The following is a 15,793-nucleotide window of genomic DNA, read 5'->3' on the forward strand; positions in this document are numbered from 1 at the left end:
AACCGCGTGAGCAGAGGAAACACTTCTTTTGACAAACTCAAACAACTTACCTTCAATTTTTTAGTAAAGATAACATTTATTCAAAATAAAACACGTACTGTGAAATCTGTAAACCTATATCATCTCGCAGTGTTCAAAACTAGTCCTTCCGTACACATTTGGTTATTTAAAAAAAAAAAAAAAAGATATTTATATATTGGTCTGTCGCTCGAAGAATTTCATGTGAACGTGAGGAGAAAAGGAACATCCCAGTAACCTGCACGAGGGTCATTTCATTGTCACCGTAACACATTTCCAGCCAAGTGTGCATCGTCAAATAAGCGGACCCTGTAATAGAGCCGTTCTTGAGGGCGCCGCGTCTTTGTCGTTTACTTGTCCTCCTGGTCCATGTAGCACAAACATAGCTGCTCCTTCCCGAGCAGGATCAGAGAGTCCCCACTGCAGTGCCAGCTTAGTGACTGGACCTGTAGACCACCTGGAACACACACACACACACACACACACACACACACACACAGCAGCTTTAACCTGGCGCTCGCACCAGCGGACAAAGACCAACGGCAGACCGACTACCCCCCTACTACGCCCCCACCCCCCCCCCAAACCACGAGGAAACACTGCCGCTTTTACCTTCAGCGGGGACTTGGACGGACACGCAGCCTGCCGGGGACCAGAGGTAGAGTTTGGTGTTGCCGGTACACAGCGCCAGCCGGGGGCGTCGGGGGTCCCACTGAAAGCAACGCACAGCCGATGTCTGCTGCAGCACGGCCACCAGGCTCATCTTCTGCATGTCCCACACCCACACCACACTGGCCATGTTGTCTAGAGGCACAGATACACATTTAGAGCCATGAAACAAAAAAACTGCAGCAAGAAGGAGTTGAAGACTTTTATAGATTTCTTTTAATGCAATTTGGAATTAAAGTTAAGCTCATCCTCATATAACCACATTTTAAGAATAGAAAAATTACATTAATTGCAATAGGGACAATTTCACTCATTTTTATTTAAATGTTAAACATTTCCCCGTTGCCTCTAGCTGGACTCACCATCACATAATCCAAGAAACATTCACAGAAAACAGATCCTACTAATTATTTTTGAGAATTTGATTTTGTGATGAAGTCTCTGCAGTCTGAGCTAAAGTATTTTCTGGTGAACCTGCATGATTTCATCTAACAAGCAATCCCTCTGAGGGTCTCGTTTACTTATGCAGGTGATCTAGATGCAGCAGTATTTAAATTGAGACGGATTATATAACCAATTAAAAGTTCCTCAGTAACTTTAAACTGCACAGTCAGAAAAACGAAGATTCATAAACTCATTTAAATACCAATTAAGGTATTCTTCTTTTTAAGGGCCCCCCTTGGGTGCACAATCACATCAAAGGTGGACAGCTTTGAAGTGTTACCATTTTTGGTGGCTAAATAGCGACTGTCTGAGCTGAAAGCCAAAGTAGAGACACCAATCTTGGGGTTGGCTCGGTCTGGGTCTGGTTTGACCACAGGAATCTGGACTGGCGGCGGGCAGATCTCGTCTGGAGTAATTAAGAAGAAAAAAAAAAAAGATTCTGTAGATTTTCATAACTGGTTAATTGATCTCAGTAGTTTTATCCATATTGTTCTTTTTGAAAGCTGACGTACATTTGCTCTGGGTGTTGAAGAGGGTGGTGCCAATTGTTATGTTGTGTAGTGAAAGGTCATCGCTGCCGACAGCTGTCCTTTTCTCCACTTCCTTATACACAACCTTCAAACAAAACAAACAGTTAATATTTGAACTGCAACACCTTCAAGGCGCATCTTAAATACTCACTGCTTTCGTGCTGTTGATGGATGCTACGTGCTCAAACTGTGTGATTTTCTTCCACGTGATGTGATTGAGGATACGCACCTGACATGAGGGTAATAAGGTGGTTTAATTTGAACCGATGTTGGCAACACAAATCACATTTTATGATTATGTCACAATATGTCTGACACCAATTTCAGTCAGTTTACAAGTCACAACTATAGAACTGAAAAAAATAGTATTTTGTTGCTCGAAATGAAGCTGTGCTTTTTTTAACCGTCCATCGTACGTCTGGTGATGTTTCAAGCTATAATGGAATCTGGTTTTTCAGAGTTTGTCCATACTTTTTCATCATAGCTGCCAATGGCCAGGAACTGGCTGCTGGGGCTCCAGGTCACAGACTTGACACCCAGTGACCAGTCGTAGGCGCTGTAGGCCGACAGCAACCGGCCATCCAGAGAATACAGCAACACCTTGTACTGTGGGCAGGAAGCAGACACACATGAAACTATAGTACGACCCCCCGGTTCCTGTCCCCACCGGGCCTGTTCAGCTTAACGCCTCATAATAAGGAACACTCAAAGCCAGCCCACCCACCCTATTGTTGAGTTCAATACTTCTGAAAAGCAAAAACAGTTTAGGGTACCTTGTGTTGGGATTTTATTCATCAAACCAGCTCCTTTTTATTTGATAATAGGGTTTCACAGCTTGTCAGTTTGTTGTTCTGCTGTTATCTTGTATCTTTACTTGTTTTATGGACAGACCCAACTCTAAAACCAGAAACACACTACAAGACCAATTCATATAAATGATTACTACAGATTCTGTCGCGACAGAAACATAAAATGTCATCACCAATAAATAGTTACGGCTTTTGTAGACGTGTTAAAAAGGGCAATCACTTAGATTCTTTAACTGTCTGGCTATCAAAAGCAAAATCAACAAGAACTTTGCAGTCAGGATGGAAAAAGAAACGTAACGCATGCAACACCCACCCAGCTTGATAGCCTTTAGTTACTGGACTCACCTCCAGGCAGCTGTCCCACACTGCCAGCACGCAGCCATTGGGAGACCACTCCAACCCGGACAGGTCCTGCGTCTCAGTCTCAAAATGCTGCGACAGAGTCAAGTTAAATAAAATCATTCTAAAAAGGACATTTACATGAAATATACCTTGTTCTGTTTTAAGTCTTCCAAGAGAAAATGAACGTATGTTCAGAGTCCATGTGGCTGTGGAGCTTGTACATAAATACTGTAATGCAGAATCCCCTTTGAGATTTACTAAGTAATATTCCTCCCCGTGTCTTGATTTCTTCACTATTGCTTATTTAGCTCACTCAAGTGTCAAATGTACAATCACGGTCGTGAACTCAAGTCAAAGACTTACTTACCCGGAGCAGATGCCAGTCGTCACACACAAATACACTGACATAGTCTTTGCAGTCACGGCGTTCAGCCAGGGCCATGTAGCAGCCGTCTCTGCTGAAATCTGCACCTGTATAGACGACGGCGGGAAGCTAGAATCAAACCACTTATGGCCTTTAACCAGAAGAACGATACCTTACTATGACGAGAACAACAAAACAAATGCATGATACAAAACAAGTAAACGACCAATCAAACTAAAGAGACAAGCATTAGTTAAATACTTACAGCTTAAGTTAGTTCATGAAGTGAACATAATGGTGATGTTTTATCATTTAGCTTTTGCTGACTTCCTTCCACACTAACTAAAACTGATTCCTCTGAGACGTTTGTGTAACTGCAGCAGCAAGAAATAAAGAAATACAATGACGCAATAAAACATTTTAAACTTTGTTAAAAAACAACATCTGTGTATACAGATTATAAAAAACTATTATGTATTTCGATAACTTAATATTTAACCTCGTGGCTTCCTGTTCATTTCATCCAATGCAATTATCTGACACGTCGGCACCCTCAGGTCGCTGGTATGAATATCATGGCCGTAGTATTTATATGGCGGCTTAGGGGATACGCGGGCTGCAGAGGGACGTTGTATTGCATGCTGAAGATGGGGCGAGTCACGGACAATCATTTTTCCCCAGAGCTGCTGACAGGCCCGTTATGAAGAGCGTGCCCCATTGGCTGCAGGGGGACACAGCTGTCAGCGGAGAGGAACCATAGGTTTGGCCTCGTACCCAAAAGGTAGAGAATGGCGCGCGCCTCGTGGGGCGTCCGGAGGCACTCGCCCCGTTGGCTCTGCGCTCAGGTACTCGTGCAGATCGTAAGCTACGGGAAAACATATAAAGCAGCTTGTTTCTCATACTGACCTTTCTGACACACCTTGGGATACTTGATGTAAGACACTGCTTTGGTGCACAGGGACCAGACGGTGACTCTCAGCTGTCGAGGCACCAGAGGAAAAGATTACTGTTGATTATCCTGCGTGAAAGTGAAAGTACAACAAACAATGCTGCACAAAGAGCAAACATGCATCCAAGTTAGTGCCGGAGAAATACTCAACTTCACCAAGAGTTTTTCATAAGGATCCTTTAAGTCAGAATAAATGTGACCAGGATATGCACGGAGGGGAACAAAGTTTGCAGTGGTCTCCAGTGTTGTTATTACCCAAACAACATATCTGGGATTTTTCTCTGTAATTTGTTGTTCCTTAGCAGCGGCCATATACAGTACTAACAACATCTGTGACAAGCTAAAATTGGAAAACTACATCAGCTGTTCTGATAAATCTGTCAAGTGCAACATGCAAAAGAAACATCTTGGATTTAAGACGGGATGATGAAGCAAAGGACTTCTACAAACCACTCAGAAAACCGCAAGAACTGTAATTTTGGACCAGATACCTCTTGACCAATAGCAGTCGGTGAGATGTTCTTAACTGTGGTCTAATGAGTGTCTCTACGGTGACTCAGTGTCAACAGCGACTTAATACAAGCTCAATAACCACAGAGTCCTCTTAAGTGCTCCTCTACAACCAAAGACCGACTGCAGATCAGCAAAGCAGGGTCAACGACACCCGTTACCGGCTGTGTGCCGACGCCTTTACGTCTCTGAGGAGGTCTATGATAGAGCTCTGTGAGGGATAGAAGACACTGACACAGAACGCCTTCATCAGGAGATGGACGGCCCCGTGTGTGAAGTGTATTTTCACTGTGAATAAACGGATTACTCCCGTTAACTTGGGACTTGAGCAACTATTAGATGAACAGATACCAAACAGCTCGGTAAAAATCCGTTGTGGTAACGTTAGAGAAGTGTTGCACATTGACAGCAGGTTGTGTGCATTCCCACGAATGAGGAGCAGTGTCAACGTAAAACTGGCCCCGAGTCGGCATAACAAAGAACACATGTGCTAACGTTTCGTCAGCAGTCACTCAAACACCAACCGGTCTCGCTTCAACAAGATTGGTGGCACCCGGCCAACGGGGAAGCATTTTTGACCCGAGGACCGATACGATAAGATGCATCTAGCCAGTCAAGAACCAACAAGCACGTAGGTATCAAGGACACTGCTGCTGCACCACTGCGTGGGTGTTAAGGTGTTCACAGAGAAAGCTGCAAGCGCACCGTTACAATAACGGGACAAGAGTGACAGCTCACGAATGCATTGCATTTACACACATTTATATTTACTGAGGCAAAGCATTAAGGGCATGCGAGCACTAAACTGGAACGTTATGAGTGTTAAACGCATGGCCCCTCATACCTTCATTTACAGCTTACTGTAAGCCAATACAATGTGGGTGCATTAAACCCCGTAGGATCAGGTTTTGATCGTTAAGAAGTGAAAATGTTTATCTTAAAGTAGGTCTGTACGCCTGAGGAGAGGTTCGTGTTTACAAGCATGAACAACACAGGATAATAGCACAAATCAATAATTGGAAAATACATTTGAGCCTATTCTTAATTCTGCGATTTATATTACACAGCTGAAACTACTTATGTGACAAGCCTTTCATCGTGGTTACCAGGAAGACATTTGAACTGGGCAAAGTCTGTCGACTCTGTTTGGTCCAGAAATCCAGCTGTGTGGACGCTGTCATAACACCTCACTGCTGCTTCCTGGACATCCCCTCAGACATGGTGCCATGGCAACAAACATCAACATTGCTCAAACACAAACGCACTTATATTTCTTAGATGCCTTGAACCGACCCCATAAGAGACGCGCGGAGATTGCGGCCTGGAAGGCAGTGTAACTTTACACTGGGTGGAGGATGCGTGGCATGAAGGAAATAGGTGGGAAATGCTTTTACATGTGCGGGGGGCTGTGCAATAAGATCTTTAGTTGGTAAAGCTACACATTGGATGAAGTATTCTCACCAAAGGTGAGCACTAGCCTGGAGGTGGGGGGGCCGCAGACTTGAGGGGGCAGGAAAAGGCTAAACCCAAATACAACAGCTGCTGTTTATCCATCATAGATGGAAAATTGCTGCCATGGTTAACATAACTGCAACCAGCGATCGGCAATGGCTCTAATTACATTCATTATTAGTTTCATCACTAAATGTACAAGGATTCCAAATCATGAGATGCTTCCTTAGTTTCCATTACATGTCTAAAGTGTTGGAGGTGCTGCCAATTATTGTTTCTTGACTTGGCACCGGCAAATCCCGTTGACACCACATGACCCGTTACCCCCGGACCCCACGAATTCAACACCAATGATTTTGGGAACATCACCAACAGCGAAGCCTGTAGGGAAACATGAGAACCGCAATCCTCCGCAGACCAGAGTTACTGACAGCGACCTGCAATAAATGCTGCGCATCAGCGAGTCGCGTCGCTCGCCTGTGTGAGAGGGAGAGAATGGGCGAGTGTTTCTGATGCCGTATGGGCCGATCTGTCAGCGGAGGATTAAGGCTGCAGGCATTCCACACAGGAAGCCATCTCCAACCGATATAGCCCAATTCTCCTGTTACAGCCTCATGATTCCACCAAGGAACTGGAGCCCCTTGCAGCCCACACGTAGGTATGGCTGAGCTATTGTCCCGTCCCGCAGGGCAGCAGCTGCCTACATTTGCACTTCAGACCGGTAGCGTTGTCGCCAACAATGCTACACGCTAACTGAGCGTCGGCAGCGCAGGCCGAGAATGCTATTGCTAATCCGATCCCAACAATGTTGATAACCATTAGAGAAGTCAAGCTGCGTGGCCTTGGCTGGGGGTTTTCCTCCCCTCACTTTATTGCCCCTCAGCTGGTGAAGCTGGATCAACATGGACGTGCGAGTGGCGTTTTTGTGAGGTCCGAAGGTAAAACAATTGGAATTCAAATAAAAGGCAACTTGCGTGAACTCTCACAGTTTGTGGGGTCGGTTTCAGCGATGAGACTTCCTATTAAATCAGCGGCATGGCGCCATCCCTTACTCAAAAACAACTGTGTGTTTGTTTCAACGCCTGGCTCAACAAATCAATGGTGTTCAAACTTGGGGCCTTTGGGGAAAGACAGCTTACCTGTGGTCTGTCTAAGGCTGCTGCCCGGTCAGCACTGGAGACAGAATTGGTTTCTCCATTGTGGGTTGTGAGCTAAATAAACCATTGTGTAACTACAACCACCACTACTATTTTGGTTTAAAAAGAAAACACAGACACACACTCAGCCAGCTTAGCAGATTTACTGACACACACACACACACACACACACACACACACACACACACACACACACACACACACACACACACACACACACACACACACACACACACACACACACACAGTGGCACGATCCACACCATCGGCAGCTGTCCCTAAACAAGTTAATATAGCAGGCTGTTTATGAGGGGGGCTGAAATCCCAACCCGACACGAACACCCGTCTGGCACCGCCTTAATGAAATGTTGGGCCGGGGTGAAGGTAAGTTCAGTGCAGCCCTTCACAACGCGGATGCTCATATTTATTAGTAACGCGCTTCAGAACAGCACAGGCGAGAGGGGGTTTGGACGTGGACTGCAACCAGCTTTTAAACTATTAACACATCAAAATCCAGTCATTTATAGGAGGAATTTATTGATCTGCAAGGGCTTATTTGAACACAGTTCACTTGGTGTTCCCGGGAGGTTTGACTTGTGTTACTTACATGAAGCACGGCATCATCATCATCATCTGACCTTTGTGCATCACTTTGCAGGGAAAGAACCAGCACAAGATTACCAATTAGATACTGATAATATTAATGAAATGTAGATTAATCTACTAATTTTCTCTATTAATGTTTTGGTCTGTATGTCAGAATCCTATTTTTGAGCCCATTATCAAACGGTTTGCTCGGCTGCTCCAAAACACTCCAACAGTTTCACACCGGACATCTTTGCTTCAAAATACAATCCATCCATTATCCAAAAAAACACCAATAAAATAGTAGTTAGTAGTTAAAATGATGACGACCCCTATGCATTCAAAAACGTGATCCTTCCCTATGCGGATGCTGTATCTTTTTAGGGAAATAACCTCCGTTCTTTCTATATTTTAAGCTGCAGACAGACACAAAGCAGACATGCCACAGACACTTGCACTCCCTGCACCCGTCTCCTGACCAGACACGGTTGTGTGTTGGACCACAACACCTGTCAAATGATTCCTGGAGTCAGGTTCACTGACTGACACAACCCAAGACGGTGCCCCCACCCTATTCCACAGGGACGGGGGGAACTGCCATAGCTTCTCGCCCCTTACAACACAAGCTTACAACGACGTGAATGCAAACCAGGAGTCCAGAGGCATTCAATGCAACTAAACGCATCTTTATTGGTCTGGGTTTAAGTATGTAGACGGTTACAAACACGACATCCGCTCACTCTCACATTGGACTTTGACGCAGACTGCCATGTTATTTGAGTAATTAAAAATAATGGTATTAAATTAGAAACCCTCACCACTATCATGGAACAAATTGATTATTCCGGATGGAAAAAACAATAATCTTCAGGTCACGATTCATTTAAAGAAGCTATATTTTCCTCCTTTGCCGTGTTATTTTACCAGATGATAGAAAAGACAGCTGTTTACAGATACTGTACATTGGTGTACAGTTTAGAACTGCAGTGCAGAGATATTACACAACGCTAATATTGCTAATAACAATGTATTCTAAAAACCTCCAGTATCACTCTTGGGTTTAATACATCATGGTTTCATTGACGTACACAGAGTGAAGCTCAACCTCGGCTCTCTTTAGTCCTTTGCTTTGCCTCCAAAAGTGAAAATCTGTGATTTTATAACCCTGCATTGAGACTACAGGGTACATAAGTTAAAAAAAAAAAAGACACACGTTTTGGCTCAATAGCAGGCGCTTGGAAGACAAATACACAGCGGGCTTCATCCACACGAAAATGTTTTAATTTAAAAAGACATCACTTTTGCTACGTTTATGCGTGGCCTTCACACAAAACCGCCGCCGCTGCTGCTCACACCGCTTCGGTTTGAGAGTTGCATTTTAGCCGGGATTGGCCCAAAGAGACTTGTGTTCATGACCTGATTTGTCCCGTCTCTATGGAGCGGACGTTTGAAGGCGTCTTTTGCCGCTTTCAGGAGGACGATTGACAGAATGACAAGAGCACTTTTCATTAAATATCTATGGTTTCACCCACAAATTTGTCAAAAATTATTTTGGGGAATTCTTTAAAAAAAAAAAGCTTTAAAGCTTTTGTTTACGCTTTGTCGTCCAAACACTGTTTTGAAAACAAAAATAAATTGGTTCGGGTGTCACCTAAGAACATCATTAATAGGAGTTGCTGCCATAGGAAATACCAGACATAGATGAGAGGGGCATTTCTACATTGCAGCCATGTTCCAGAGGTACTTGAGACCCATGTATGACAGGACGCTAACAGGAGGGGAACTATGAAATCAGGCTGAATACATGCAGCAGGTGGGGGGCGCGTGGGGGCGGTCGAGACAGTCTCTGGTGTCTGACTATTTTCAGGTCCCCCTTCCTCGCGGGCCAGCAACAGTTGAAACCAGGCAAGCATTGGCATTAAACACACTTTCGTGTGCATGAATGCATGCACGCACCAACTTCACACTTACATGGAACTCGGTGGTGTTGAGAATGTGACGTCCGTCCGGACTCCACCGCGAGCTGACTAGTCCGATTGAGCCCTCATCAATCTTACAGTGCCAGTCGGGCTGCTCCATAGACCACACCTGAGGAGGAGCAGACAGTCACAGCAGGACAGCGTTCAGCCGTCACCGATGACATCCCTCACAGCCGCCCGGCACCTCCGTAACTTTCATTGTTGATTTCAGACAGTAAGAGACTATCGAGCATCAGAAATCATGAGAGACTGGCAGTGGATACCACTTCAGAGGTAAGCTGCTTGCTCTGTGAGGCGTTGACTGACATCATACTAACGTTAAAACTCGCTTTTTACCACTACAGCTGCAAGAAAAAAGGAACCGTGACAGGCTCAGACTCTTGATTGAGATGCAAGCGTTTTAGTTTTTTATGGACATTAATTCCAAAACAGTAACTCTATTTTACATGTATTTAAATGAATTATTTGTTATTTTATTTATTTGCCTTTTATAATGACAAGGAAGCTCATGTAAGCAACTTAAAGAAGAAGAAAAAAAATCAATAAATTAAACATGCCTTAGTATTGATGAAACAAAAATGTGTAAAATTATCAATGGCATTACTAAAAGAATTCATGGTATATAGTCTAACCCTTTCGAAAGAAATGTCAACTGTACCTTAAAACAGGATATGCCCGTAGGAACCACAATTAACGGATATTTTAAAAATGTACTCAGACTCCAAACTCCAAAGAGGTTTAAATTATTTTCATAGTTCAGTAAAACAGGATGTGGTAAATTACTAGCGTGATAAACAGCGGCCTTTTTGTAGTTTAACGTGACAAAAATCAAATAAAAAAATAAATATATGAGTCACAGACTCACATTATGTTGTTTAAATGGAAGATGCCTTGAACATGTGTTTTGCTTTGCATTACTATGGTTCCCAAGGACATGTGTTTATATTGCTTATTTTTTACTGTCCTGTGGTTATAGCGATTCTCTCTGTACAAGTAAAATAGAAAAAAAAGCAGAAGCTGTCCTCTGCTGCTAGCTTACCTGTACCAGCCCTCTCTTGTACATAGCACAGAGAATAAAGAGAGAGTCAGAAGACCAGTCCATGTGGGATATCTGGTCCAAGCAGGTGTAGAGCTGGAGGATCTGCAGCGTGCTCACGTCTCGCACCACCAGCCTGTACTGAACACAGGTAGCCTGACAAGCACAGCCGAAGAGACGAGAGAAGTCAGAGGAAACCAAACTTCTAAACACACTTACTTATATGTATAACTATGAACTGTACCAGGGAAATTAAGTATATTCTACTCTACTGCATTACACAACTGCACATATAACGTTAGATATACACATAAAAATTACTTACCAAATATTTCCCATCCGGGGAAACTTTGCAGAGTTGGTTGGATTGCTTAAAAACCTCGGAGAAATTCATTTTACTAAATAAAAAAAAATAATACAGTCATCACTTTTTGTTAAAAAAAAAAAGCAAACAGTTCCTTGTAACGTCTTGAGATCTGACGGTATGACGGACAGCCTCATGGTGTACTTCCGCTTTGTTAACACGTGATGGCGCCATAGGTCAAATGAATGAGCACGCTTCACGCAGTAAACACACAAACACAGGTAGCACGGATCGAATTGAGTTCTTATCTCATGCAAGAAGAGTCAATATATGGGGGGAGCACGCGTAACGACAGATTAATTCCGTTCAAAACCCAAACTCAGCAAATATAATTGAGCCCCGGGTAGCTAATGGTTAGCCTAGCGTCGGCCGGTTGGCTTGCAAATGCATTATGAAACGTTGGCCACACATTAATCCAAATTAAATAAATTATTTAATGCAATTTAACCTTCCAGCTATTACTAAATCTTAGAGCACATCTACGGCTGCAGATTAAGTGAAGAAAATAACTTCAAAGCAAACAGTAAAGTTAGTTGTTTCTTAGTTGTCACAGGACTAATTCAACACTCACGTTAGCCTTTTACCGTTAATACCACTAGCATTTAGCAGGTAGCCAAACCTTCACTATCTCCACCCTACATGATAACACTTACCTCTCACGGCTATTGAGTTGCTTTCGTTTGTTATGACAATCTAAACTCCCGGGAGCAGTTTAAGAAAGTTTTTTTCTCCGCATGATTGCTTTAGAAGCACAAACTCTAACTGTTGCTAGCTTGTTTGCATGAGCCGTTGCACCCGGGGCCGTCCAATCACATACGTTCTGCTTCCGCATAGTGCATTCTGGGAAATGCAGTTCATTTTTATGTTTTCGTATGTCTCAATGTGTGCGTGTATGTGCGCTTGTGTGTCAATTTAATACATATTAGGAACAATATCATTTCGTTTCACAGCCTAATCATCTTAACATTTTGTAAGCAAAAGTATGTTATCCAACGGGACAAAGAAGGTTAAATTACTTCTGATATTCAGCTGGAAAACGTTTCCCGCTTATCTGCACCCAAACCGCGCTACGACGCCTCCCTTCTTCTCTTAGGGCAAAATACGCCTCACCTCCTTCTTGGTCTCCCTCGGCAAAGCTCACACTTCCCTGAATAGTATGAAAACCCGTTTTCCTCGTGTCTTCGCAGTTAATTCTGTTTCTGCGAAAAGTCAATAATCTCAACCGCTGTTATCATATCTACTGTAAAGTCGCTCGATTTTCCTTTTTTTTGTTTGTTGCCGTTTGTTTATGGAGGGTCACTATCCTGGCATGTTTGATAATGAAGAAGCAGGTGCTCGGCGCAACATAATTCTTGGGTATTTGGATCGGAGTAACATTAACCTTCAGGTATGTTTATTTTGTGATTTATTATGTTGGACTATAGCAGAGTAGTTATCTTAACTTATTTAACTGATGTTATGTTGTTGTTTTTTGTTTATCAGCAGGCCTAGTTTGTTAGTATCTCTTGTTTTGGAAAATTTGACGAATAATCGAAATAGAAAAAAATAAAATAAGCCGTTGACAAGAATGACCCAGTTTCCGGATGTACGTAAATCTCAGTTTAATATCTTTCTGGCAGTTGTTTGTGTGATTTTGCAGCCTTACGTTGTTTTTGTGGGTTCCTATTGTTTTTAACGGGTTTGGTTTATGTGATCTCAGCACAGTCGGCCTAAATAAATAGTTCTAGTATGTTAAACAAATACTGGTGGCATTTTACTTGATACAAATTTAACAAGTATGCCTTTGAAAAATCCTGAAATTGCTAGTGCGCCCAGTTTGTGTATTTGGGCTGCAGCTTGCAAGAAAGAAAAATGATTTTTATCATGTAGGTTAGGGCTCAGTGTTTTGTATTTAGTAACCCGTTAGTTGTTATTCGTTCGAATTTTTTTTAGGGACATGCAATAACTCAACTTCGTCCTTTAATCAATCATTATATGATATACATGATTTCAATTAGAGCTGTGAAAGATCGAGTCTAAAACAATTTTAAATTAATTTCCTCTCAGTTGGGACAGTGTCATTTCTCTGCATAAAATGGCCCTCGGGAAAGCAGTTTGTGTGCGTGCCGGTGTGTGAGTGTGTTGTCATGGGCGCTGTTACCCGGGAAAGGAGACACAAAGTAGAGTCACGGTGAACATAACGCTAAGTGAAACAAATTGTCAAATTAGGCACCGAACCAGCAGCGGCCGTGTTTTCTGTATGACCTCAGAAAACAGCTGAAGGCGTCTTTTTTACTGAAAGACAAATGCATATTTCTTACCAGGGTGCCATTTAATCAATTGTTTCAACCTTTATCAGTAGTAGGGCATACCAAACGTTCTGAGTAGCATGCGTATGATCATACGATGACATCATAATAAATCATAATGCTATTCAGGGTAAGTACTGCAGACTAAGTGAGAAAAAAAAACACCTGCGGCCAGGTGGATCCCAATTAAACTGCTCCAAGTGCGCAGCAGAGCCTTGAGGCCAACCGGTTTCATTCCCTCTGCTCGTTCTGACGTGACGCTTGGTCAGATCCCTCGTGCAAACACACGAGATGTGACGAGGCGCCACCGAGCACCGAGGGATGCGCCAGAAATGGGCCCTAGTTTCTGCGGCGGCAGTCACCGCGGGAACAGCGGGAACCTGCAGTCACAGCTGCTGCGGCGCTGCGCAGTCTCACACACGGCTACTTGAGTGCACTTCGCAGGCTTCTTCTTATTATTATCATTATTATTCCCACCAGCTTGATCATTGGTTGTTGATTTTTTTAATTGTCACACCAATTTGATTGTGTGACATGAATCAAAACTTTATTAGACAAGTGTGCAAGTGTGGTCCGGCCAACGATCAGCAGAACAACACAAGCATTGATCAATAGTCATGACATCACCGAGATCTTTGCTCAGCCTCATCTTCAATCGATTTAGTATAATCTTAAACACTGAAGTGTAAATACCTCCGATTTTAAGGACAAAGTTGAGACCCAGTGCACGAATACAATTTAAACGGAAAGGATCCCCTTTAAAAGCAACCATTTCAAAGAAACATGACCGCCATCTGCATTGATTCCAAAGAAAAGTTTAGAATTTAAGTTTGTCTTTAAAGCCACGCGCCTTTGCCACACTTTTTATTGTGCAGTTACCAACGAGACATGACGCTGCTGTGGGGAGCAACTGTGAATAAAGTAAACTAATACATTTTGTGTTGATATCTCTGGACCCACGGCATTACTTTTAAACGGTACACGCGCAGCTATATTGATTTTCCATTTGTGGCAACGAATACTTATTTGATAACGTGCATTTTGACTCAAACTATTATCGCAGAGGACCGGGCGCATCCCTCTGCGGGTACATTTCTGGACTGCCACTAAACTGCGCTTTCAAAATAAGACAATATTCTCTAATGAATGAGTTGCTTTGTGCGTGGACAACCTGCAGCATAAGTCACCTCTATTGTCCGCTGTAGCTCCACCTGCTATGGATACTCTCATGATGAGAGTCCACATTTCATGTTTGCAGTGCTGGCTGTGTTATTTAGAGACAGGGGCAGAGGTGATGCTGAGACTTGGCGGAATGAGTGATGAAGCAGGCAGGTCTGCACACGCCCAAGCCCCCCCGACACCATGCGCCGCCTCACTGGGACATTGGTGTCCTCACACCTGGATGAGTGTGTGTGTGTGTGTGTGTGTGTGTGTGTTTCGATTAGCTTATTCTCGTTAATATTGCCGTAGCAGTGGCGGCTGGCTAATAGGCGGTAATGGGGCGTCACCCCACTTGGAGGGAAAGGAAAAATAAATAAAAGAAAAAATAAAATTGAATTCAGAAAATTAGAATATATTTTGTTTGTAATTGTAATTTATGATATTTGTAAAGTTTGATTGCTGCACACAATATATGCTTTTCCTGCAAGTTCCTGCCTGTCAGCACGTCCATGTCTAGATGCGAGTTCTGGCTGCTTTAAAAGCAAGCTCAAGAATGCCCACAGAAGCACTTTGCCAATTGCTGATTAAATTAAAAAAATCTTACATAAAATCTAGCCAATCAGCATCCTAGCATCCTAACATTGGTTTTGTTCCAAGCTTGCGCCTTCGTCTGGTATCGACAGGCGGATGACAAAGCAAAGATTTTATCGCCATTCAAGCAGACGAGACGACTGACATATGTATAATACTGATTATATCATACTGATTATTATTTAATATATATAATATAATATTATACTGAATTGCCTGTGACAGTGACACAATTGTCAACATTTACTGCTTTGGTTTAATGTTGAAATAACTATTAAATGTTTGTATAATGTGTTTTTGAACCTTAATTGTTTTGCATTACATCAACCTGGGATGTTTTCTGGAATTGATTTGACTTCTTCCGCCAGCCGCCACTGTCCAAATTTGAATCATCACTTTCTTATCAATCTGTGTTTTAAATAATTGTATGTGCGTGTGCTCTGCAGAGTCATCTGTCCCTCACCCGACTACCCGCCCTCTAAGATGTCCCAGTCCACTGTCTCTGAAGAAGGAGGCACCTTCGAGCACCTGTGGAGCTCCCTGTG

General features: G+C 43.0%; 2 protein-coding genes across 3 annotated transcripts in view; one reads left to right on the forward strand and one right to left on the reverse strand.

Annotated features, from left to right (window-relative positions):
* Positions 1–56: 56 nt before the first annotated feature.
* wrap73 (WD repeat containing, antisense to TP73) lies at positions 57–12,081 on the reverse strand. Its single transcript, XM_040193384.2, has 13 exons — positions 11,862–12,081; positions 11,170–11,242; positions 10,848–11,000; positions 9,801–9,917; positions 4,083–4,155; positions 3,180–3,283; positions 2,816–2,902; positions 2,133–2,267; positions 1,813–1,890; positions 1,644–1,746; positions 1,412–1,537; positions 631–822; positions 57–475 (listed from the first exon to the last, which is right to left on the reverse strand). The coding sequence occupies exons 2-13, from the start codon at positions 11,236–11,238 to the stop codon at positions 369–371; spliced, it is 1,344 nt and encodes a 447-aa protein (XP_040049318.1). The 5' UTR covers positions 11,239–11,242; positions 11,862–12,081; the 3' UTR covers positions 57–368.
* Positions 9,916–15,793, forward strand: part of tp73 (tumor protein p73) — a 28,804-nt gene continuing 22,926 nt past the window's right edge. The window contains exons 1-2 of one of the 2 annotated variants that reach the window (XM_040193379.2): positions 9,916–10,081; positions 15,695–15,790. In XM_040193379.2, the coding sequence (XP_040049313.1) occupies positions 10,050–10,081; positions 15,695–15,790 (128 nt within the window). In that variant the 5' untranslated portion in view covers positions 9,916–10,049. Of the gene's footprint in view, positions 10,082–12,464; positions 12,596–15,694; positions 15,791–15,793 lie in introns of those variants that run through there. The other variant, XM_040193380.2, reaches the window with a different exon arrangement.

This window comes from Gasterosteus aculeatus, chromosome 2 (genome assembly GCF_964276395.1).
Source record: "Gasterosteus aculeatus chromosome 2, fGasAcu3.hap1.1, whole genome shotgun sequence".
Taxonomy (NCBI): Eukaryota; Metazoa; Chordata; class Actinopteri; order Perciformes; family Gasterosteidae; genus Gasterosteus; species Gasterosteus aculeatus.